The following is a 24,353-nucleotide window of genomic DNA, read 5'->3' on the forward strand; positions in this document are numbered from 1 at the left end:
GCTTCCAGAAGAAAAGGAAAGCCCCGTATCCCTCTCAAGGCTATCCCCATGACAACGTGATGGGAGGGATAAAGTTAAGAGATACAGACTCTAGCTGGCTCACAGAAAGTCATGGCTCCCTGTTCACCAAGAACTTTGTTTCCTTCTTATGACCAATGGGAGGTGAATGTGTCTGTTAAGTAAATGTAAATATCTTGAAAAACTATAAAAGCAACATGTTGCTGTAATAAATCTCTCTTATACACCTTTCTGATGGAGTCTTGGTGCTTTGCGCCGTGTTGCGTTCTATAGCGATAGCTATATATAAAATCTATATATTTAGAATATAGTTGTGGTATTTACATTCTCTGAACAGGTTCTTTTTGCTCAGGGTTTTTCTCTTGGGAAGCTGAAAGGGAGAGAGAAGCCTCAGAGAAAAGGAAAATAATTCTTATCTCATTTGCTTCTCCTGTGTTGTGCTCACGTGGAATGTGTTTGGAGATTGTTTCATTGGATTCTGGTGTGAGTTGTTTTAACTCATTGGCTGTGTTGGGACTCTGGAAAGAGTCATGAGTTTTCATTATTATTATTATCTTTTTAGCATTCACTAAGTATCTGTTCTGTATTCTTTAGTATAGTATAGTATAGTATTCTTTAATATAGTATAATCAAGTAATAATTTAGCCTTCTAATAAGATAGAGTCAGATACATCATTCTCTCCCCTTGTCAGTGGACCTAAATTTACAATATATAGTAATATATATAAAGCAAGATAGAGGTTTTAGGGCAGAAGTTAGTCCTCTTTCTTCACCTTCTTCTTCATGAGTTTGGGTGGTATTATGTAATTAGACAAAAAAGTGCACATTACAAACAAGTAGTTAGTTATTAAGTTAAAAATAAAAAATAACTTAAGTATAATTTCTTAATTAGACAGTTTATCCTTAAAATAACCTTATAAAAATACAACTCCATTTTTAATTTATAAAAATAAAATACTATAAAACACACGGTTTGTAAGATTATAATATAAATAAAAACTAACAAATATCTAAATCCAAACAAGAAACACCATCTTGCACATTTAATCCCACCCAACCTTAACAAAAAACTCACAAAATCTCCACAGCCACCCCTTTCATGCACCCATCCCTGCGAGCACCTCCAGCCCGACCCAGCGGAATGAGGGTGTGAAAATATCCAGACACCGCTGGGTATTAGGGGTTTGGGGGACATGCACCCCAAGCTGAGCTGTCCCCTCATCACTCACGTTTGTCACAGTGCCTCCCTCGCCACCCCCTCTCGCAGTGACACACTCCAGTCTGGGGGTGGCAGGACCAGCTGTGGGCGCAGTCACACCGCTCCTCGCAGCGCTCGCCGAAAAATCCCGGGGGGCAGCCTGGGGGCAAGCAGAGAGAGCAGCCTTCTGCCTGCTGTGGCAATGGATCTGCAAGGTCCAGGCCACAGCGTGCAGCTGCCAGGCTGCTTCTAGTTATTCTCATCAGCACCCTCAGGAATTCGTCAAGGTTACCTGTGGCATTCACATTTTCTGGAAAAACCCCTTTGCCCAGGATTTTTCTCCTGGGAAGATGAGAAGCCTCAGAGAAAAAGGAAAACAATAATTATCTCATTGCTTCTCCTGTGTTTTGCTCCTTTGGGATGTGTTTGGAGGTTGTTTACCACAGGTGATTGTTTCATTGGTTTCTGCTGGGAGTTGTTTTCACTCTTTGGCCAATCAGGGCCAAGCTAGGTCAGGACTCTGGAAAGAGTCATGAGTTTTCATTATTATCTTATTAGCCTTCTGTATTCTTTAGTATAGTTTAGTATAGCATTAATATAATATAGCATCATAAAATAATAAATTATCCTTCTGAGAACATGGAGTTAGATTCATCACTCCTCCCTTCGTTGGGGCACCTGGCAAATACAATAGTTTATAAATAAATAAACTGTGCTAATTAAGGGAGAAGAGGCTGAGAAACAGAATACCAAAACCACAAGAACTAGATAAAAGAGGGCTGTGAACCACCAGAGCTGTAACCTATACTCTGAGAAGTGCATGCAGAACACATGGACAAGATAGAAGCACCAATCAAGAAGTGTGCAATTAGCACGTGCAGTAGTTTGTAGAATGTATAAACAGGGTATAATCTAAACAATAAACAGCTTCTGCTTAATCATATTGGTTAGTTGTACAGCAGCCTCCACTGGCCACCAGCCAGGATCCTCCCTGCCTGAGCTCCTGCTCAGGAGGATATTTAGCAAACTGTGTGGCCAGAAAATATCAGTGAAGATATTAAAAATATTAGAAGGGTTTAACACTGGCTGCTAGTGAGTGTGCACAGGGAAGTTTGCAAACAATGAGTCACAGCCTGGAATGCAAATCCAGATGGGTCCATGGAGAGGGTGATGCTGTTTGCTTTGACACAACTCTGCACACAGGGACAGCTGTTTGAGCAGTGGGAATTGTGCCCACAAACTGCTTCCAACTCCCAGGTCCCTGCAAAGTGACCACAGAGAAAGGGAGGTGGGCAGTGAGAAGAATTTACAGGTCGCACTGGTGGATGAGTCCTTTATGAGTCCTCAGTGCCTCAGGAGACCTCAGAAAGCTTCCTGTGGCTTGCCAAAAGCACAGCACCTCAGAGGCTGAGCTGAAAGCATGTTTTAAGTCACCTGTGTATGAGATTTAATCCCTATTTCAGGGATGGCTCTAAGCATGCCAAACAGCTGTGTCGAATCTGGGTGGTGTGCCAGATCTGAACTGTCTGAACCACCCCAGTCCAGTTTGCTGAGCTCCCCTCAATGACCTACAGAGACTCAGCAGCAGGTGGCTGATCTGGCAAATTCTCCTTAAAACTCTCTCCCTTTCCTGTGCTCTTCCTTGTGTTTGTAAGGTAGAGAAATGCCTTCATTTTCTTAGCAGGCAGAAAACAGAGGTAGGAGGGGATAAAATTATTTGGACAAGGGCATGGTTGGGCAGAGACCTGCCTGTGGGTCTGAGATGGGGTGAGAGTGCATAAATCCTGACTGGCCTGCAGAGTACTGGAAATTTAAGATAGAAAACAGAAAACTGGCAGAAAAGGCTGATGGTTCAAATGAAGGATTTGCAGAAGGAGCTGCCCTTACCAACATCACAGTGGTCCCCAGTCCAGCCAGTGTGGCAGAGGCACTTCCCTGAGGGCTGGTCACACACCCCGTGGTGGCAGCTGCAGTTCTGCTCACAGCCCTCTCCAAACTGCCCCTCCCCACACTCTGAAATGGAATGGGGAGGATGGTGAGGGCCAGGCTGGAGCAACCCCAGCAGGAACTCCCTCATGCCTCTGCAATATGATGAGCCACCTAAACTGGGCTTAAAAACCTTCAGTGAAGGAAATTTTGAAGTCTCCTTTGGCAAAATTCTCTAGAAATACACCATTTTCCTCTTAAAGGATTTCTTTCTTTCTTTCTCCTTAAATGGAGCTCATTACCTGTCTTCCCTGTTCCCAAGGGACAAAGAACAGCTTATTTCTCTCCTCTGCCCAGCAAGTTTCCAGCACCATGTTCAAGTTCCAATATCACATCTCCCCTCAGCCTTCTCATTTCTGAATAAACAACCCCAATTTTTTTTTTTTTTTTAACTTCTCCCCACCTGGTGTTTTCCATCCTTTTTCTTCCAGCTCATCTCAAACCAGACCCCAGCACAACTGAACTTCCTTCCAGAGTGACTGGACCGAGGTGCTGGAGGGGTGGAGGGGTGGTGGGACTCACCCAGCTCACAGGCTGTCCCTGTCCAGCCCTGGGGACACTGGCACTCACTGCTCACAGGGTCACAGGCTGGGGGGGGTGGTGGGACTCACCCAGCTCACAGGCTGTCCCTGTCCAGCCCTGGGGACACTGGCACTCATTAATCACAGGGTCACAGGCTGGGGGGGGTGGTGGGACTCACCCAGCTCACAGGCTGTCCCTGTCCAGCCCTGGGGACACTGGCACTCACTGCTCACAGGGTCACAGGCTGGGGGGGGTGGTGGGACTCACCCAGCTCACAGGCTGTCCCTGTCCAGCCCTGGGGACACTGGCACTCGCCGCTCACAGGGTCACAGGTGGCCTGGCCGTGGCAGAGGCAGCGCTGCAGGCAGTTTGCTCCGTACCACCCTGGGGGACAGGCTGCAAGGGGAGGCAGGGAAAACCTTCCATCAGGGGGTGCAGGAGAAGGACACAGGTTGCACACCACCTTACAGCCCCTCTGGAAGATGCTGTGGGAGGTGCAACCAAGCAGAAATGGGGACGCAACCAGTAAGGAATTACTCTGATCATTGTAAAGCTGGCCTTGGAACAAAGTAGGGGATGAAGTGAATTAGTGACTCACCAAATAACCTTGAGACTTTCTGTTTGTACCTACAAAACCTATTTTTTTGTTCCTTCCAGCTTTCTCAACAGTGGGGAGTGCAGTCCTTGATTTCCCTGTTCTCAGAATTTCTTTGTACAGTCTGCTTAAAATCACAGCTCCTTCTTTAACTGATCCTGCTGCCCACATCTGGCTGATGACATTTCACCATTTACTTAATTTCAATTAGGTAAGTCTATTAATTCCTACCACAACCAATTTCTATGGATAGAACCTAAATTTCTGGAAAAACATCACACACTTCTGCCATGTGCTAGAGTGACACCTCTTTAAGACAGAAACAGGGACAAGATCTGACTTTGGAAAAGCACAGGAACCAAGGACGGCTCCCCAAGCCTCATAATTGTTGTACCTCCTCACTTCAAATATAAAAGAAATCCCCAAATGTGTATTTGAAGAGAAAAGGTGTGTTTGAAACAGCTTTTTAAACTTTCATTTTAGTCTTGTATTTGTGGCCTCCAGACAAAACAAAAATTTAGGTACATGTCATCAAGAACAGCTTGGTGTCTTCCCAAATTTTAAATTCTTCATGGAAAGGCTTCTTCATATTGAGTTTTAAAAGGGGAATGTGCTAGATTTAAATATCAGTCCTCCCCTTTCCCTAGCAATCCCTGCTCACCCGGGAGCACCCACAGCAGCATTCCCAGCTCCATGGTACTGCTGCCACCCCAGGGACCTCGTGGGGAAGGCACAGAACAAGGAGCTTCTGCAATGGGGATGGACAGACTTTTCCTACTGCCTGGGATGCATGGATTAGGATGTGCAGTGCAAGCCACAGTGCAGCCTTTCTTTGCCAGCCTCTTCTTAAAGCTCTGTGGAGCTGGGCTTGTGCTTAAGCCTCATGTATGGGTCTGACTGCCAAGGCTGGAAGGCTCAATGCCTTTCACATGTTCTGGATTTAGGCTCTGTCTGGAACAGCACAAGGTAATGCCGAGGATCAGTCTGGTGCATGGGACAGCAAAGCAGCCCACGGAAAAGAAACAGAGCTTCATTTCAGCATCATAATTGGGAGTTTTATGGACCTTTTCACCCTTCATCAGCCTTCAAAATCAGCTCTCTTTCCAGTTTATGGCTGTTTCACCCCTCTGCCCTGTGCACTCTGGGATCCTACAACACAGTGCCACGGATTAATTTAATGGACCAATTCACGTCACTGCAGATCCAAACCCAACCACAACACAGGGCAACGAGCTGAGAGCTAAAATACCAGTGAGCTTTCCCCAAACACAGGTTTTATTTTTCCCCCCTAAAATCCAGAGGCAGGGGTTTGAATTTCCAACTGTACCTTCTTGGCAGGTGGCTCCTTTCCAGCCCGGGCTGCAGAGGCACGTCCCGGTTTCGTGGTGACAGAGAGCTCCGTTGTGGCAGTGACAAGTGCTCCTGCAGCCCGGCCCATAGCTGTTCTCCTGGCAGGCTGCAATGACAGAATTCCATAAAACACCGTCAGGAAGTGTCCAAGGAAGAACAGAGCACAATGCAGTGACGGGGAAATCAGGTTGGAGCTATGCTCCAGTAACACTTTTCACTTCATAAGGGTGTCTAAGTCCATATAAAATCATAGAATATTAAGGTTGGAAAGGATCTTCAAGATCATCAGTCCAACCTTTGGCCAAATACCATCATGATCCTTAAACCAAATCACAAAGTGCTGGGACTACTTGCTTTTTGAATGTTTCAAGGAATGGTGACTTCACCATTCCTGGAAATATATATTTATATATAAAACCCCATCTATAAACCATGTCTGACTCTAGGAACAATAATAGAATCATTTAGGTTTGAAAAGGCCTTTAAGATCATCAAGTTCTACTCTTAACTCAGCACTGCTAAGTCCACAATAGCAGCCCATATATAAACTGCAAAAAGCATTTCAAAATAAAATATATTCTGCAAATTAAGATCACATAAACTGAAACTGCTCGGCAACACTCTGCAGTTTAGAGATAATGTGTCTTATGAAAGCCTAACCTAATAATGTGGGTTAAAAATATGTATCACAGCCCATTCTGAAGAGGTTTCTATGGAGGGGTTGGATCACTGGGGTGATGGATCTGCTGTCATCCCCTGCTCTGCAGAACGTCTTTGTGCTAAACTAATGGTCCAGCAGAACTGCCAGCCTGACAGAGCCAGTATTTATTTGCATCCTGGTAAGAGAACTGACAACTTCATTGTTTTCAGTGTTCATTTTTCACAGCTGGGTGCCTCTGCTCAGCCAGACTCTCATTCTTTGGTCAGAGAGGGGTGATATTTTCAATGAGTTTGGTTAAGCAGCTGGCTCCCAGGTGAAAACTTAACGCAGTCATCTAGTAAGCAAACGCTCTGCTTTCAGTGCTGCTGCCCGTGAAAAATGGCAGTGATAAAATTCCTGCAGTCTCCACTGCACTGGAGATTTGGATAGCTTTGGATGGTGGAGAACAGACAGTTCTGCTACCCTGTTTTCTTCAGATATCACCCAAAATAATACTAAGGGGGCTGATGGAGCTGGATCGTCTCCTTGCACGGTTTTTGTTCTGCATTGCAGGGGCTCCTGTCAGAGCTTCTCATCCCTGCAGCACCTCTGGCATGCACTGGAGAGGCAAAAAAAGCCTGGATCCCTGATCCAGGAGAGTGTCTTGCACTCACTGAATGTGACATCTTTCAGGTTTCACAGCCAAACAGTGAATTTTCACCCAAACTTCTCTGCCTTTCAGGGTGTCCGTGAACATGATACAGTGCTGTGGGAGAGCAAGTCCCTGGGGACAGCAGGGAGGTGTGAAACCACCTTGATCTTGAAGATGAACTTGGTTGACAATTTCTGACCCGTTCTCAACCCTTTTCTCCCCATCTGAGAAAGGCTTCCAGCTTCCCAGCCTGGTTCTCAGACATCATTTCTCCCCGGATTACTTTTCTACACTGCTCGTTCTTGTCATCACTTGGACCCCCTCCATGTTGAAACCACAAGAAAGAGCAGGAGCTCAATCCCATCACAGCTAAAAGTTTGTTCTGCAAATGAAGCTTGGTTGCCAAGTGAAAAGTTCAGCACATCTACAGAGCTCTGGCTCGGATTTTGGGAGCAGAACTAAATATTTCCACAATACAGACCAGAACTATAGCACAACCAAGCCAAAGGAAAAACCAGCTCATCACCAGATCCCCTGACTGGTTACCAGTGGTTTGTGGGAGGTTTTTGGAGTATGTGTGCAAAGCTCTTGTTACACTTACCAAAAAGACAATAGGGTGTTTCAGTGAAAATTCTGGTAAGAACGCAGAAATTTGTGGAGAAGAAATTTTTAACTGTTCTACTGGGTAGACACAATTGTTGTTTTGCTTCCTGGTGGGACAATCCTGATTTTCAAAGTACTTTTCTGAAGATTTAGGGAAAAAGTGATATACTGAAGCTATTTCATGGAATTCCACAACTGAATGTACAGATATCTCTGGGCCTTTTCTTCACAATGAGAGAAAAGAGATAACTTAATCCAAAGGTTTAAATTAATAGATTTCCTCCTGGTTCAAAATTTTCCTCTCAGTGTCTTTCCTCTGCAAGAGGAGGATTTATTTGTTTGCAGTCTTTAAAATCACTTTTTGCATGCAGAGGAAGGAACACATGAAACTGGAGACTTTTTTTCCAGACCAGAAGTCAACAGCCCTCAAAACTGCCCAGGAGAAAAGGAAAATGATGGGCTCTAATGTTCTATAGGTGTCCAGTAGCTTTGATTTCAAGTGACTTTAATGGATTATTCTCTACAAAATGAAGCTTTAGCTTTAAAAGAACAGGGAATCTGCAAATTCAAGTGCTCACACACCATGAAATGTCAAACCCCTGTTATCAGTGCCTCTGGCTGAGCAAATTTTTCTGTAGTTATTTATTTTTCAAACCAGTGTGGTCTCTTTTTTACCACAAGGAGCCACTTCAGTCAAGATTCTACGGAGCTCCAACAGCTCCAGAAAGAGGCATGTTTAGTACTGACAGAATTAAGGCAAAATTCAGATGTTGAATTGTGTACATCTGCTACAGACCATATGCAGCATGATATTTTTGGAGGGTTTGGTTGGCTTTTTTTAAGTTTGCCAACTTTGGATGAATTTGCAGTGAATCAGAAAGGTTTGGGTTGGAAGAGGCCCTAAAGATCATGAGTTTCCAACCCCCCTGTCATGATCAGGTTGCTCCTTCCACCCAACCTGGCCTTGAGCACTTCCAGGGATGGGGTATTCAGAAAGGAAGGTTACATCTCTGTCACAAAGAAATGCCAAATGTCAGGTCCTCACTTCTGTATCACTGAGATATCACAGCAGTCAGTGAAACAGTTCATTAAAACAACACAACAACAAAAACCAAAACCAAAACAAACAAAACAACAACAACAAACAAACAAACAAAAAAAAGAAGACAGAATAGGCAACATACTTTTCCTAAGCCTCTTTCTTGGAAACTTAAAATACCTCAGGCGGACACTCAAAAAAATCCCCAAATAAAATCTCCAAGCACAAACTGAAGCTGAGGCAGAGCTTGCTTGGCAGATTTCAGCCCAGATTAACATAATTCATTTTCAAACAACTGAAACTCAGGGTCTGGTAATGAAAAGCATTAGGCAGCTTCAACAAAAGGCATCACTGTCCATACTGCCTGTAATTAGATAGCAGAGTATAAAACTCACTGCATGGCTGGCTTAGGATCAATTCAAATCCCATGATGCCAAAATTATTCCTCAATATCCTCCAGCACATTGCCTGCAATCTGATTACTTCCACACGAGTGCTGTCCTTCCAGCTGCTGGAGCTGGTGGGTCCCAGGAACAGGCAAGGTGAATATTAAACACCCTGGGAGGATGGGGAGTGCTGAGCTCCCTCCCACCCTGAGCTGCCAGGCTCTGAGCAGCTCTGGAGCAGTGTGGATGAGGCTGAGGTGTAAAATCAAAATGAAGATCCCTCACTTGGCCAAGAGGAAAGGAGGAGACACCCTGCACTGTTAGCTGGCCTCTCTCTCTCACTCATGGAGGCCTCGGGGGCTTTGGCACCTTCACCAGCAGCAGGAATAAATCAGCCCAGCACAAAGCTCTAAGGCTCTGGCACAAGACAATAAATAGGGTTTCTTCCCTAAAGTGAGCAGAGCAGGGCACCAGAGGCCATGGAGAAGGAGCTGCAACTTTTAACTGAATTTAATGAAATTACAGCAAAGCTTCCCATCCCTAATGCTAAGGACTGGGGAAGGGGCAAGGTGACACATTGCCAGTGCTGTGGCTGGACAGGAAAAATGAGCTGTGACCAAGGAGCAAATACTGCTCCTGTTCAGCAGCACCTCTTCTGACCTGTGGGATGGAAAGTGACTCTGGGCTGCTTCTGTTCTGGGCTCACTCCACTAATCTGCACTCAAAGGCTGGGCTACCACCAGCATCTTCAGGTGGTGGGAGGTGGAGAGCCAAGTGCTCCTCTGGGAGGGCATGAGGAGGCAAAACACTGTAGTGGTGGGATGTAAGGAGAAGTGTTTAAAATGGGGAAGATTCAGCAGAACTGACCCACCTGTAAACAAAAGAGCAAGGGGTTTTTGCAGGAGAAGCCTTCTCAGAAGATGGGCTGTGTTGAGTGGTGGGGGAAAATATTGTGAAGAGCAAGCACTGCCCTCAAACAGGGCTGATGATAAAATATTGTATGGCTGAAGAACAGCAGTGCCTCAATAGAAGCCACATTTCTCTCTATTTTCTAAATTAAACCACCTTTCCATTGCAGAAAGCTGTGACCTATGGACTAAAGAAGTGTTCCCTGACAGAGCTGGCTTGCTGTGAAGCTGCCCTGGAGCCCAGCTCTACACCCCAGTCCTGCAGACAGCACTCATATTTTCAAAAGGAAGCTTAGACCATGACATCATCCTAAAGGAAAACAAGGAAGCTGAGAAGCTAAAACCTGAAAATCTTAAAAAAGCCCACTTATTTGCTAAAGTTTGCAAATAGGCTCAGTGATCTCCATATGTAATGCCATGCAGCTAAAGAAAATGATCTAATTTCCCAAGAAATGCAATGAAAAATTTCTCAGAATAGCCAATTTGATATATGTATACATACAAGCACTTTGTTGGCTTAAAAATTGTGGGATAATCCCCACTTATGAACATCTAGGAAGCTGAAATTTATTTTAAAACAAATAAATTCCCTAGTAATTATTTAAAAACCTATTCTGTCATACTCAAATAACAAAATAGTCCCAGGTCTGATTTTTCCACTTTGCACATTTTGTAATCTGACACTTTATAATTGATAATTAGATGAGATACACCAGAAACAGATACACAACATTTAATCTGTTAATGTCACACAAAAATAAAAAGCAGGGAGCTGTCACATGGCAGGAGACAGCTCTGCTATTTAAAACCTGATGCTTATCACGTTTGACGAGTTAAAAAAAAAAAAACATTAAAAAGAGCTGGTGATTTTACACAGCCACCAAAAACTGTTCCTTTTTTGGGCATGTTTGGGAAGGAAGGTGACCTGTCTGGAAGTGTGCCCTGCAGGGCACTGTCCCATTCCCAGAGGAGGTTTGGGGTGTGGGAGCAGGGTGTACGTACGCTGCTCGCAGCTCTCCCCCAGCCAGCCTGGCAGGCAGTGGCACGAGCCCAGCACGTGGTCACAGCCAGCAGCATTCTTGCACTTGCACACCTGGTGGCAGTCAATCCCAAAGAATCCGTCTGGACAAGCTGGAAATGCAAAACATTCCTTTTTAGCACAGTTCCTGCTTCTTTTTTTCTGCACAAACTCCACCTGGTCTTTTCGCGGACGCTGAAGAACCGAAGTTGTGCTAAGGGTTAAGCCTGCCCAGTTCTGCTACAGTGCATCTTGGAAAAATGTGACCCTTTTACACAAGCAACAGATTCCTGCACAGGAAAACAGGGCTGAGAATATTGAAAAGCCATAAAACAAGTGAGAGAACGGAGCTGGGTTCACACAAGCTGCTCCTTGTGCCTCTGTAATGGACAGAGGGAATAATTCAACATAACACCAGAGTCCAGGGCCATCCCTGCTGACCTCCCTCCCTTTGGAAATGCAAAACTTCTGCTCCCATTTACTGTCCTGACACTTCTCTAAAGATTCTTTAACAGTGAACCTAAGCCACAGTGGTGCAGTTCAGTGCTGGAATGAAAAACTGGCAAAGTGAATGAGCAGAGAAAACCAAGACTAATTAAATGCAGCAAAAACAACCCCAGGGAGCTGAAGAAGCTCTGCACCTACATCTGGAACTGAGCCTGGACTAAGGAAGAGCAGCCCCATGGATTCAATTTTTATCTGTACCAGTGCTGACAGCAGTGAACATAAGGATCAGTGCTTGTCAGTGGGCCACATCATACCCCAAATGCTGCATTACAAGAACACTAAAGCTGCTATGCAGAGTTTAAAAATGTATTCTCCATGTAGCCTTAATTTAACCTCTGTGTGTGTGTTTAGATTATGTAAATGCATATATTATGTCACACAGTACAGTATCTTATGTTGCACTAAGTAATAACAGATCTATAGATACACAACTGAACATCATTCTTTCCACAGAATCCCTGAATCAACCTCAGGAGTGATGGTACTCACAAAATAAGCAGTAATTCAGTAAAATAAGCAGTAATTCAGTAAAATTAGCAGTAATTCAGTAAAATGAGCAGTAAATTCAGTAAAATAAGCAGTAAATTCAGTAAAATAAGCAGTAGTTCAGTAAAATCTGTCTCTTTGTCCTCCCTGTTCAACATAAACTCTTATTTAAAATCCAATCCTCACACTTCTACCATGAAATCAGAATGACTGGATTCCCAAGAGATTCTTGCAATGATTACCACCATTTACACTGACCAGCAACCCTCCACACTAATTCACAGCTCTCTGCCAGGTCAGAGAAACACTGCTGTCATCCAAGAATGGTTTAGGTTGAAAGGCACCTTAAAGATCACCTGCCATCAGCACCCCTGCCACGGGCAGGGACACCTTCCACTGCTGCTCCAGGCCCCATCCCACCTGGCCTAGAACATTCCCAGTGAGCTCTCTGTGTACATCTTCCATTGCTGGGCTCTTCTGTCCCTTTTTTTTTTTGCCACTCACATCTGGAAGCTGGCTGGTGGCACTGCTAGCAGCATCCACCAAAAATGATTCATTTTCCTTTGGTAATGTGAGACCTTGCGAAGAAACAGACATTATTTCATCAGTGTTCTGCTTGTGCCACTTGCTGCTTTCAAGAAAATTCAAAGGAAGCCTTTCCTAGATTGCTCTCACAGACTGAAATAATTTCTTTGTAGATTATTTTTTTTTTCAGCCTTATTTGCAATCGTTACCTGCTCTGCAACTGAAACAGTTTTGCTGCTTTTGAAACTCCTTTGAAAGAGTCACAAAATTCAGAAGGTTCATTTTCACAAAGCACTGAGCAGGGCTGAAAGATGGAGCAGTCATGTAGCACCTTCAGAAATGTCTAATTTTTTTTCACAGAGTGTTTTGATAGCTTTATTCTCCCCCATCATTATTAAATGTGACCACAGCACAGCTGCAGAGGTAGCAGCACCACTGAGTGGTACCAGATGAAGAGCAGCTGATCAAAGTTGACTCAGGGCAGAGCAGAACTGAGATGCTGATGGACAGACAAAAGTACTTTGAAGAGTGTGAGGTCTTTAGTCAGCATCCTGTGGCTCAGAGCACAGAAGTTCAGTCAGCTCCTGAATAATTCACAGCAAGGTCTCATGAAACAGCAGCCCTGGAGCAAAAGTGTCTCCTGCTATGAGTGAACTTGGAAACTGTCCTGTGCTGCTGGGTGATGATGGTGATGGTGATGATGATGATGATGATGATGATGATGATGGTGATGATGATGGTGTGGCTTTGGCTGCTATCTGCATTACTGTCAGGTTATATAGATAGATTCAGACTCAGCAAGGACTAAGATTTCATTAACAATTTTAACAAATATTAATAAAAGATTATGGAAATTTGTGGCAAATAAGTTTGGAAATGGTCACTGAAGTGGTGTTTTGCAACAGGGCACCTAAACCTATGAAGCCTTAATTCATACTGAGGGAAGCAAATTAATGAAAAGAACCAGCAGCTTCCCACCAAAATGGGAAGAAACTTTCCTCAAACAAAAACCAAAAATCCGAAGGCAAATTTTGGGATTTCTGCAGTCTCAGCTTGCATCCAGATCCCGTGCTGCCACAATGCAAAATACCAAAAGCAACGACTGCAGGTTCAAACCCTTGCTGTGCAGGGGTGACATTAATTATTAATATCAATCAAAATCCCATTTTGTAAGGGGCTGTCTTCTCCTAGGACTTTAAACTTAGAAGGGTGCAAAGGTGTCAGTTTCAACATTTCTGTGATGACGGAGCAGTCCTTCCCAGCCACGGGCTGAGGCACCAGCAGGATGTTGGAAGTCCAGGGCTCGATGTGAATTTCTGCCTGCAAGGCACAGAGCCTGGCCAACGTGGGTGGATTGCCAAGAGGACAGCTAAAAGCACATCCCTGCCAGAAGGAAACCCTGCCAGTCTCCCAGTCACTCCAAACAGAAGCGCTGCAGCTCCACCGAGAGAAGGTGCCAAGAAGGTTCTACCAAGGGCAAACCACCCACATGTTCTCCTCCCTCGGCGTCTTTTGGAAGCTGCCAAACTGTTCTGGTTGAAACTTCCTAAGTTAAGAGGTAACCCAGGTCAGCTGAGAGCAAACACTCTGCCTTCCTGAGGGAAAACTCGCAGGAAATGGTGTTGTACAGAGCCCTGAATTTCACTCTCCCCTCCACAATCTTCTTTCAGGAATAAAAAAAAAGATAACAATGACTGATTTGGAAGCTGAAATTTCTTCTTTTTTTTCACCATCAATAGAATCTCCCAGTTTTCTCCATATTCCTCACACCTGTTCTGGCAAAGGCTGTTTAGCCTCTTTGCTCCCATTATAATTCCTGCTGGAATGAAGAGATTTACACAACAACACAGATAACTGCCTCATTTTTTTTCCAGTAAAAATACAATAACTTAAAAAAACCCGGTAGATTTAGGAAAACAGATTTCAGCTAAATTGTATTAAAAAGGGACATAGTGGAGATGAATTAAGAGATGCAATTTGGAGCAGAACCTTGGAAAGAATTTTTATTTTGTATCATAGCCCCTGGTAAGAAAGAGAGGGAAACAACAACAAGGAATATCAACTCCAACCTGTGGGTGCCTTGCCATGCTCCTGGTCAGGCTGTGGAGCATCTTCCTTCCCATGAGAGGGCAGCAGCTGCCTGCAAGAGCTGTCACTTCCCTCCATCCTCACTGCTGAAACTGGCTGGTAAAGCTGCTTTCCATGCAAAATTGTTGAGACTTTGGTTCAAACACCATAATTTGCAGAATCTTCAATCACCTACACTTAACTTTCACAGTGCCTGAATGGCCTTGTGTTGTTTCTCTTGTATTTTTTTATACAAAAATATCTGCAAAATGATGTAGCACAACAGCAACCTCCTGTGATAATGCCACGGACTGACTCACCATAATGTACCTAAAGAATCCAGTCCAGCTTTTGCAACACTTTACCAAATGATTAGGTGATAGAAGAGTAGATAGAATAGGATTGGATTTATTTAAGTTAGAAGTGAATCTGTTCTTGAAGAGTTCCACAGGGATGATGCACACATCCATGTTTTTCTCGAAATCACTTCAGGGAGGCTACTGGAGACAAGCAAGCATAAGGCTGAACAAGCTTCTCAGTGCTCAAAGAGTGGGACTCTGCTTGAAAAGAGTCTTCACAAAGATGTGATAGAGCAGAAGCCTTCAGCATATATCTAATTTTAACCATGTGAAAACACGTGCCCAGCATTTGGCACCCAGCACGATGCTCTGCTGAGTTAGGAGGGGAGTTCACATTTCAGCATCGGCTTCCAATAAGTTCAGTGGTTCATTTAGATCCAATGCTGTCAATTGTAAAACCTGCTCTCTGAATAAAAACCAAGACAAATTCTCCATGAATCCTAAAAGGACCAGGGGGACCAGCAGTACCTTTTTCACAGAAGGTTCCTGTCCAGCCTGCCGTGCAGGTGCAGGCTCCGCTGACATGGTCGCAGGCAGCTCCATTCTGGCACTGACAGCTGGACTCACAGCCCGGGCCAAAGCTCCCCTCGGGGCACTCTGCAGCACAGGAACCACAACCAGATGATGGGTTAATGCCAGAGCAGATCAGGGATCAATGGGGAATTTTTACATGCATGGGAAATCTGATTATTTCCAAAATAATCAAGGCGTAAAGGTAATGGCTTAAAACTAAGATTTGAGTGTTCCCCCTGAGGTTCAGGTAAGCTGGGCTACGTTTAAGACCTATTTTAGAAAAATTCCAGTGCTGAGAGACTAAATTCTGCACAGGAAATGAACACCTTCTATTGCAGAGCCTGAGACTTCACAGGTTCTGCATGATGACACTTTGCCCACTGGTCTGGAGTTGCTTGTGTGCACATCTCTGGGACTTCATCAGCTGGGAGGGGAGAAGCTCCTCCATTTTCCTGCAAATCCTCTTTCCCCAGAAAGCTGGAGAAAATATGAAATGTGTTGGTTGCCTTCACAAAGCTCCAAATTGAATGCTGCACACTTTCCCTTCATGCTCTGCTTTGAAAGATTCAAGTGAAAACATTACATCTGGGGGACAGATTAACAATTACATTTCCACAGCAGTTAATGTGAGGAGTTTTTAAAGATTTGCATGGTATTTGCTATCAGCAGAAAGAAAACATTTGAGAACGAAAATAATTTCTTCCAGGATTATAGGAAAATCAATTAAGACCAGGGCCAGTTGCCTAATTCACATTGGATATTTTGGACAGGCTGAAACACAAAGATAGACTTGGCTAAATACAATATTACAGGGCCTCTACTCATGTTTGAAGGTCTGTGAACATCCCTCTAAATGAGTTATAGAGATTATTGCCAGATCTCTTCTAGAAGTCTATGATTTTAGCATTTACAGCAACAAAGTGATTTTCAGGCAATCTGGAAGGAATCAGAGAGAACAGAAAACAAGAGTCCTCAAAGACAGCTCATGTCTGGAATAGGGGCTGGGTTTGGTGTTGTTTGTTTGGTGCCATGGGTGGGCAGTGATTGGAGCTGGCAGGAATTCAGCTGCTCCTGCAGCTCAGTGACTCTGCCAACTGTGTGTCTTACAGAGGAGCTGGGAGAAGAGCAAGGTGCCTTAAGTATTTCTTGGCTTTCAAAGAGTCAAAAAATGGGATGTTGTTTATAAGTATGCTAGAATCAATCTTTTTGCACTTACAAGTGAAATCCCTTCCTCTTCCCAAAGATGCACATCACTGTTTAACAAATAAATACATAAAGGTGCACTTGTGCCTTAAAAGCTTGATCCTTTTCCATGTTTCCTTCTCAGCTGAAATTTCAGTCAGAGAACCTGTGCAAGGGAAATGGTGCTGCAGTGCAGCAAGAGGTGTGGGGCTCCCAGCAGAGCTCCCTTCAGGTGTTTAGCCCAGAGCTGAGGCTTTTCAAGGTGATGGCAAAGGGTCAGAGCACTTCACAAATGATTTCACAGTTCACAGCACAGAGAATCTGCCCCTGCTCCAGCAGGCACAGGCTGCTGTGATGCGTGTCAGGATCCAGCCACCCCGACAGAGAACCTGAGCTCCTGCCAGGGGAAGGAGCCCAGCCTGAGGGAGAAGGGAGGGATGCCTGGAGAGCAGAGGAAATATCCAGGGATAGTGAAGATTTCACCACCAAAGCAGCATAAAATTATGGGAAGAACAATCTTGCGCGCACACACACACACACACACACACATATATATGTGCAATTTTAAACATATATATATACACACACACACACCAAAAGGGGTAAAAACAGACTAAATAGAACAGAAAGCCCACAGAAAGAACTTTAAGGACTGCCTGATGTTTTGTCAGTGGTGATGGCTTCACTGATTCCCTTCCCAGCGAGGATTACAAGCAGCTATTTGGCCACTCTGTCTTCAGAGATGCTATTTTGAGAGGGATCAAGAGTGAAAGAGAAGCAGAGCTGGCAGCTCCTTCTCTGGGAGCTGGTCCTCCCCACACACTGTCCTTCCATTCCCTCTGTGCCAACAGCAACAAGGGCTGCACGATCTTTCCAGGCTTCCTTGTCTTAGGTCATGGTTCCAGATTAATTGTTTTGACATTTCTGTGTGACACCAGCAGTTAATCCTGCCCACGCTACTGAGACTCTGGTAGCTACATCTGTGCTACTGTAAGATTGTTAAACTAGTAGATAAAATGTTTGTTTTATTTAACAACATCAATATAATCAATAATAATAGTAATAGCAGCTTAACTATGCAACTTACTGCCACAAGATGAAGTGGATTCCAAATGCTTGCATGAAATGAAAAAGAAAATAGGCACATTAATTGGAAAAAAAAAATCAAGCAGTATTAAATATAGAGATATTGCTTCTGTCTCATGAAGCTCCTGAATGAGAAATTGATGGTACCTGGGGAGACATATGAGAAATTGACTATGAGCCTGTTTTCATATGCTTGAAGCATCTGCTACTGACCTCAGTTAGAGGTGAATGTTAAGGAGAGGGTCATGGGCCTCTGATAAGACCATTGCACATTTTTGTTGTTAATAAATACAGGACTACAAAAATTCCTGGTTTTCCTTCTGTTATGTGATGTATTTCTATGTGCCTGACCTGAAATAGAGATTTACGAAGGGTAAGTGCTGCCCTAAAACTGAATAAGTAAAACCAATACGGAAACTCTTATGCCACAACCCAAATACACATCAATCCTATCCCTCTCAAGAGATCCTAACACTAAAAATAGCTGCTGGGTCCAAAACAAGGCTGAAAATACCTTTTCTGGAAATCCAATTAGGCAAAGCATCTAACCCCGGTGAAACACGAGAGCGCAGCGCGGGGCAGAGCGGGGGCGGAACAGCCTGGGAGCGTTCCTGCGGGGAACGAGCAGGAAAACACAACTTCCAGGGATGTGGGAGTTGGGGTTTGGGAGGCAGGCACTTACTGAGCTGGCAGTGCTGCCCGGTGAATCCCGGCTGGCAGGAGCAGGTGCCCGTGGCGGGGTCGCAGCCGCCGTCGCCGCCGTCGCAGGCGCAGGAGTTGACGCAGCCCCGGCCCCAGCGGCCGCTGCTGCAGGCTGCCAAGGGAAATGGGGTCACATCCAGCAGCACCCCAAAACCCTGCTGCATTTCCACGTGAGAGAACACAGAGTACACAAAATGCTAAGGGACTGAACTCCCAGCTGCAGCACAGGCGCAAATTGTGGGAATAAAGACTGTTTTTGCTGGTCTCTTTCAGCTGGACACAGGCAGATATTGTCTCATCCACATAAAACTAATCATTTATAGTCATAAAACTAATAATTCATAAGCTGGGCCAAGGGAAATTTAGGTTAGATGTTAGGAAAAAGTTTTTTACTGAAAGAGTGTGTCCTGCTTTAGGGCAAATTTTGGAGAGAACCCTTGGAGGGGTTCCTCTAGAAGGCAGATTCAAGTGGTACATTCAAGTGGCTGGAGAGTGATAAAGATATCACTCTTATCTTTATCCAGAGTAATAAAGTGGAATCACCATCCCTGGGTGTGTTTAAATAAAGACTGGATGTGGTACTCAGTGCCATGGCTTAGTGGTGTTAAGGCATGGGCTGGACTCGATCTAAAAGGTCTCTTCCAGCCTGGTGATGCTGTGAATCCACACCCATCAGTGACAAATCTATAATTTCATGGAAATAAAGTATCAGCTTATTGACTCACACAATGAAAATCTGCATAACCAGAATTAGCTAATGGGTTTAACCAGACTGATTTGGGAGCACCCTCCACGCTTTCCCCAAAATACAGGGAAATGCAGCATGGACACAAAGGAATCTCACAATATTTGTTAGAGCAACTTATTGCTTTCATCCTGAAATCACAGAGCACTGACACAATTACACTAGTGTACCACAGCAGGTCCTTTCTTTCGAGTAAAGGATGAAGATGAAAGTGACAATTAGGGCAACAGAAACCTGATTCTGGAGTTGGGAATCTGTTTAATGCCTGGTCTGCAATAGCTGGAAGAGCTGCCGTACCAAGATACCACTGCAAAACAGTTTTTCTCAGATCTTATCCTGAATAGAAATAAAAGCTTTCCTTTGTCATGGTCTCTCAATTCCCTAGACAGCCCAGGGAGCTGAAATGTGAAAAGCCATCTCAGTGGTTTTACACACTACCAACTGTCTTGATTTTTAAAACATGCATATGGGTGGAAACTTCAGATTTTCCCAGCATTTTCTTCCATACAGAGCCTGAGAAGTCAGGTGCAAAACTTGCTGCTATCAACACTGCCAATTAAATGACTTTATGTGTTTAAGACAAAGTTTAGAAAGAGGTTTGTCTTCTGTTGGCTTTTTGCAAGAGGCATCACAATGAATCAAGCAGAAGAGATGTGTCACAGGAAAAGAGAGGATGGCTTCACATTTATATGGTGCCATCCAAAAAGGGCAAATCTACTCTCTCACACAGCCACCAATATGGAGAGCGATGCTAAAGTCAACAGAAGGATGCTCTGCTCTTCCAGAGAACAGAAATTTTCACAGCATTTATATTCCCAAGTTAAAAAGTGACCTTTAGACACACGACTGTACATGCCACTCACTTGTTGAATAAATCTCCCCCAAACAAAATGAGAAATGGAGAATTAATCTCAAAACTAATCTGCACTGAAAATGAAAAACAAAACTGTCTGTCAGTCAAAATGCTGACAGGACAGATGGTATTGGGCAAAGGGATCCATAGTGTTGAAATAAGAGCTTATATCAATACTTTGCGCTTCATCAGCCATCTATTTCAATGCTTTGAACCTGGATAATGAAGGATTATACCCACCCAGGCTGTGCAAACCCACAAACACACCGTTTCAGAAACAGTAAGATTAGCAAAACTATATTAAAAAACTGTAATAAACTAAGAGCAAACAGAGCAAACGTGCAGCCCCCAGGAGGTGCCGTGTGCCCTGACTTACGGCGTTTGCAGTCGTGGCCAGTCCAGCCCGGGGGACAGGAGCACTCCCCAGTGACGTGGTGGCACTGGGCACTGCTGCCACAGCTGCACAGCCACAGGCAGCTCTGCCCATAGTGCCCATCGGGGCAGGCTGCAAACAGAGACAGGCTGTGACTTCACCCAGCTCACAGCCCAGCCACAGACCCATCCTCCCAAACAGGCAGCCACAGCTCACCCCCCAAAACCGGCTCCAGCTGAATCCAGCAATCAAAAGAGCAACACAGAAATATCTGGGGTCTGCACCCTGGGGGTCTGGGGCTGAGTCCTGGAATGTGGAAACAGCCTGAGTGGCTTTTGGGTACTCCTGTGCATCAGGCTGTTTCCTCAGAGGAGGAAAACCTTCCTCAAAAGCCATTTTCTGACTAACAAGAATTAAAAATGTGCCACCAAGGCACGGAGAGCCTCTGTGCAGCTCAGCAGCCACACTCAGACAGCCTTTTAACACCCAGAGGCTGAAGAGCAGCATAGCACAGTTCCCTGAACTGGTCCCCTGGTCTCTGGCTGCAGGGATAGCACTGATACTGATCCCCCATCTTCAGTTTTATTTAATCCTAAATGATCTACACCAAGGAGTGCTGCTGCAAACATAACTCAAGAATGATGCCACATGGGCCAGCTGGTCCCACCTCTTGCCAGACAGCCAGGATTACACCACCAGTGGCGTGGCTGTTAAACACTGTATTTCCAAGAATAGTTTGCCATAAATTAGGTCTAATGATAACATCCATTTGGGATTCAGCTTAGCTGATCACGTGCATTTATCTGCAATCTGCCTCCCACAAATAATGTCAAATCCAACCTGGGGAATTCCTGGAGATGAAGGGCACTCAATCTCAAATCAGCATGCTTTATCTCACAAAAGAGTAAGAAGGCAGAAATCAGACCATAGCCTGAATTCTCAACCTGACTTTCTTTTCCTGGGGAAGGCTGAGGCAAGGACTTACTCTCGGAGCAGGATGGCCCAGTGTAGCCAGGGGGACAGTCACAGGCTCCAGTTTCCCTGTTGCACTGTCCCCCATTGGCGCAGGGCTCGCAGGAGTTCTGGCAGTCTGGTCCCCACTGGCCATCTGGGCAATCTGGAGGAAAAGCACATGAGGTGTAACCAGTGCCATTTTCTGTTTCAGGACAGTCGCAGATTTCTGCTGCTACCCTGAAGAATTTAAAAATAATAGTAAAACTGAGCTGGATTGTTACATTACATTGTTATACATCCCTGTCAGCCCAGTCATTAAACTGCAGCACACAAGTACCCAGCTAAAGAGGGACCAAAGGCTCTCTCCCAATTTCCATCACAGTTTGTCTGTTTGTTGGTTTGGGAAACAGCCAATTCTACTTCCCATCACGTCTTCCAAAGCCAGGCACTCCCTACCTTGGTCCAGCACCTCACACACCTTGCTCACACGTAGCACCAGTTTTCCCAGCTGGGCAAACACACTGCCCTGTCCTCGGGTCACACGGGGCTCCTCCACAGCTGCACCTCTGCCTGCAGCCCATCCCAAAGCTGCCAGGCTGACAAGCTGGACAAAAAACCCCAAAGTCATGGTTAGGAACATTTTGAAGACGTTAGGAGGCACCATGGCCACCAATTTCCAAACTGAGCTGTGCTGGTAGAAGTGATCAGTGTTAGCAGTAGTGTCTGAGCAGCTGGTGGTCTGAAATGAACTGCAGCAGAGCCCTGCAAAATCTGTGCCTGAAGCTTTAAAGGAACTATTGTTACCTGGACAAATGTTAGTTTGGGTAACTGGCCTCAGCTTTGGGCCTTGACCTTTGCAGGGAGAGAGAGAGAGAAAGAGACAGCATTTGCCAGGCTCCAAATATCAGTCTGGTTTCAGTGGGGAGCTGCCAGCTCGTATCAACAACAAATGTACCTGTTTATCTGCAACTTCTTTATCTGAATCTAAGTTTCCTGAATAAGCTTTCCCATCCCAAGTGTATCTCCCAGGGAAACATGCAGTGAGTACCTACACAAATGGCATTTTTCTCCATGAAACCCAGCTGGACACGGATGTTTGCAGGCTCCTGTCTCAGGATCACACAGAACATCAGGAGGACAGCTGCACCTCAGTTTGCAACCAGCCCCATAAAACCCCGGGGTGCACTCTGGAAATAGAAGCAGATACAGAACATGCTTAAGAAAAAGTCAAGAGAAGAGAATAAATATCAGAAAATAATTTGGCAGAAACTTGCAGAGGATATATTATAATGTACATTTTAGAGGTGCTGATAACAAAGTGTAAATACTTAATAAATGCTTACATTTCAAAGAGGTTACTGCTTAAATGTAACCCAGAAACAGAGTGGCAGAATGCTTAAAGATTTATTCAATTAGAATACTTGAGGATGTATTCAATTAAATACATTATGGAGTTCTCTTCTTTGATGTCTACGTTCTGCTGCTCTCTGCCTTGGTGCACAGCCAGCGCTGGGCAAGGCGTGCTCCCTGTCAGAATTCAGCCCATCAACAAGAATGGTAAAAATATTAAATATTGTCATTATTGCTCTCCACCAAACCCACCAGAGTTACTGCCATAAATCCAACACAGTCCTGCCTGGCCAGAGAAAAATCTGAAGGGAGAATCTTTATTGGGTTACTCCACTGCTGTCTGGAAAGGGCTACTGAGACATGCAAACATGAATGTGGGATACAATTCTCTTTGAACTGCCCCCAAAAACTACAAAGAGTAAGTTGAATTCAAAGGGCTGCAAATCTGAAGGAAAAGCAGCATTACTGAACCTGTTTACAAATCACACCACTGTCATAAAACACAGATTTTGCCACTTATTTTCTGACTGTGTCAAAAAAGCACAGAAATGAAAACTCACATGATTTTCACTACTTAAGGTTGCAGTAGGATTTAGGTTCTGGATTTCTGTTGTCATTTGACCAGGCTAAAACTCCTCCAGCTCCTAAGCTCTATTCCCCTCAGTGTCCCTGCAACCCTAGCAGGGTTAAAACCCTACAAAACCATTAGTAGGATAGGAATAGATGAGTAGCAGCAGCCAAACAAAGCCGATGGGTGGAAGAAGGAGAAGTCACTGGGACAAAGGAACAAGCAGATGTGGGGACCTGGCTGTGGGTGGTACCTTTGTGACACTTTTTGCCGTGGTATCCAGGCTGGCAGGTGCAGGAGCCGTTCCTGGGGCTGCACTCCAGCGTGTGCTCCTTCACACACTGACACTCCTCCGAGCAGCCCGCACCAAAGGCCCACCTGGGACAGGCTGCAGACACAAGAAAAGGAAGCATCAGCTCTGTAATTATGCAGGAGCTGGCTGAAATTGCACACTGCTGCAGAATGCAACTGCTGCAAGAAGCAAAACTTCAGTTCTGCTTTCAGCCAGTACAGCCCCGCCCCAGAGCAGCACCCGTTCGTGTGTGGGTGGGTAAGAGAAGAGTTTACATGATCCCTGTGCTGGGTCATTCCTTTCATGTCAGCAATACACGGTGAATGCAAGAACCAGAAACATTTCAAAGAAAACTCAGCTAATTTTCCAAATGAAAAAAACTTGGGTGCACTCCAAGACAAAAGCTTTCATAAAAAAACCCAAAACAAAATAAAACAAAAGATTTTTGATCTTGCACGGATTTTGCAAACAAAATCTGTAGGTACAAAGAAACTCGATCATCTATTTTTCAAAGTTTTTGTTTTAATTCTTTTTATTCCATCTAATGTCTGATCCTCATCCTTTCCCAGCCAGCCCTGCTCCCCAGTTCCCACTCCAACCCATCAGCAGTCACCCACCAGCTCCAACCAGATTCCAACCTCAGCAATAACCCTAATGTTAACCTGTCCACCCCAGCTATAATCCTCACCTTTGAGCCTCAGTAAATCTCAATCCTCATGGCAAAGATTAATCACTAGAGGAAAAGAAGCTTCTGGGGCTTCCTGGCACATTTCAAAAGTCCTGTCCTCCTGCTACTCCCAGACTATTGCAGAACCCAAAGTCTGATCATTTCATCACAGAATGGTTTGGAAGGTAATAAAGCCCATCTCATTCCAC

General features: G+C 44.7%; 1 protein-coding gene across 1 annotated transcript in view; it reads right to left on the minus strand.

Annotated features, from left to right (window-relative positions):
• The window catches only part of LOC132331896 (multiple epidermal growth factor-like domains protein 6), a 188,383-nt gene that overhangs the window by 18,652 nt on the left and 145,378 nt on the right, over positions 1-24,353 (minus strand). Inside the window, exons 17-27 of the mRNA XM_059855817.1 lie at positions 23,439-23,573; positions 22,320-22,454; positions 21,746-21,871; positions 21,299-21,430; positions 20,317-20,445; positions 15,328-15,456; positions 10,900-11,028; positions 5,647-5,775; positions 3,992-4,120; positions 3,104-3,229; positions 1,248-1,376 (exon numbers count right to left, since the gene is read on the minus strand). Of these exons, the coding sequence (XP_059711800.1) occupies positions 1,248-1,376; positions 3,104-3,229; positions 3,992-4,120; positions 5,647-5,775; positions 10,900-11,028; positions 15,328-15,456; positions 20,317-20,445; positions 21,299-21,430; positions 21,746-21,871; positions 22,320-22,454; positions 23,439-23,573 (1,428 nt within the window). The remainder of the gene's footprint in view (positions 1-1,247; positions 1,377-3,103; positions 3,230-3,991; positions 4,121-5,646; positions 5,776-10,899; positions 11,029-15,327; positions 15,457-20,316; positions 20,446-21,298; positions 21,431-21,745; positions 21,872-22,319; positions 22,455-23,438; positions 23,574-24,353) is intronic.

The sequence above is a fragment of the Haemorhous mexicanus genome, chromosome 10 (genome assembly GCF_027477595.1).
Source record: "Haemorhous mexicanus isolate bHaeMex1 chromosome 10, bHaeMex1.pri, whole genome shotgun sequence".
Classification (NCBI taxonomy): Eukaryota; Metazoa; Chordata; class Aves; order Passeriformes; family Fringillidae; genus Haemorhous; species Haemorhous mexicanus.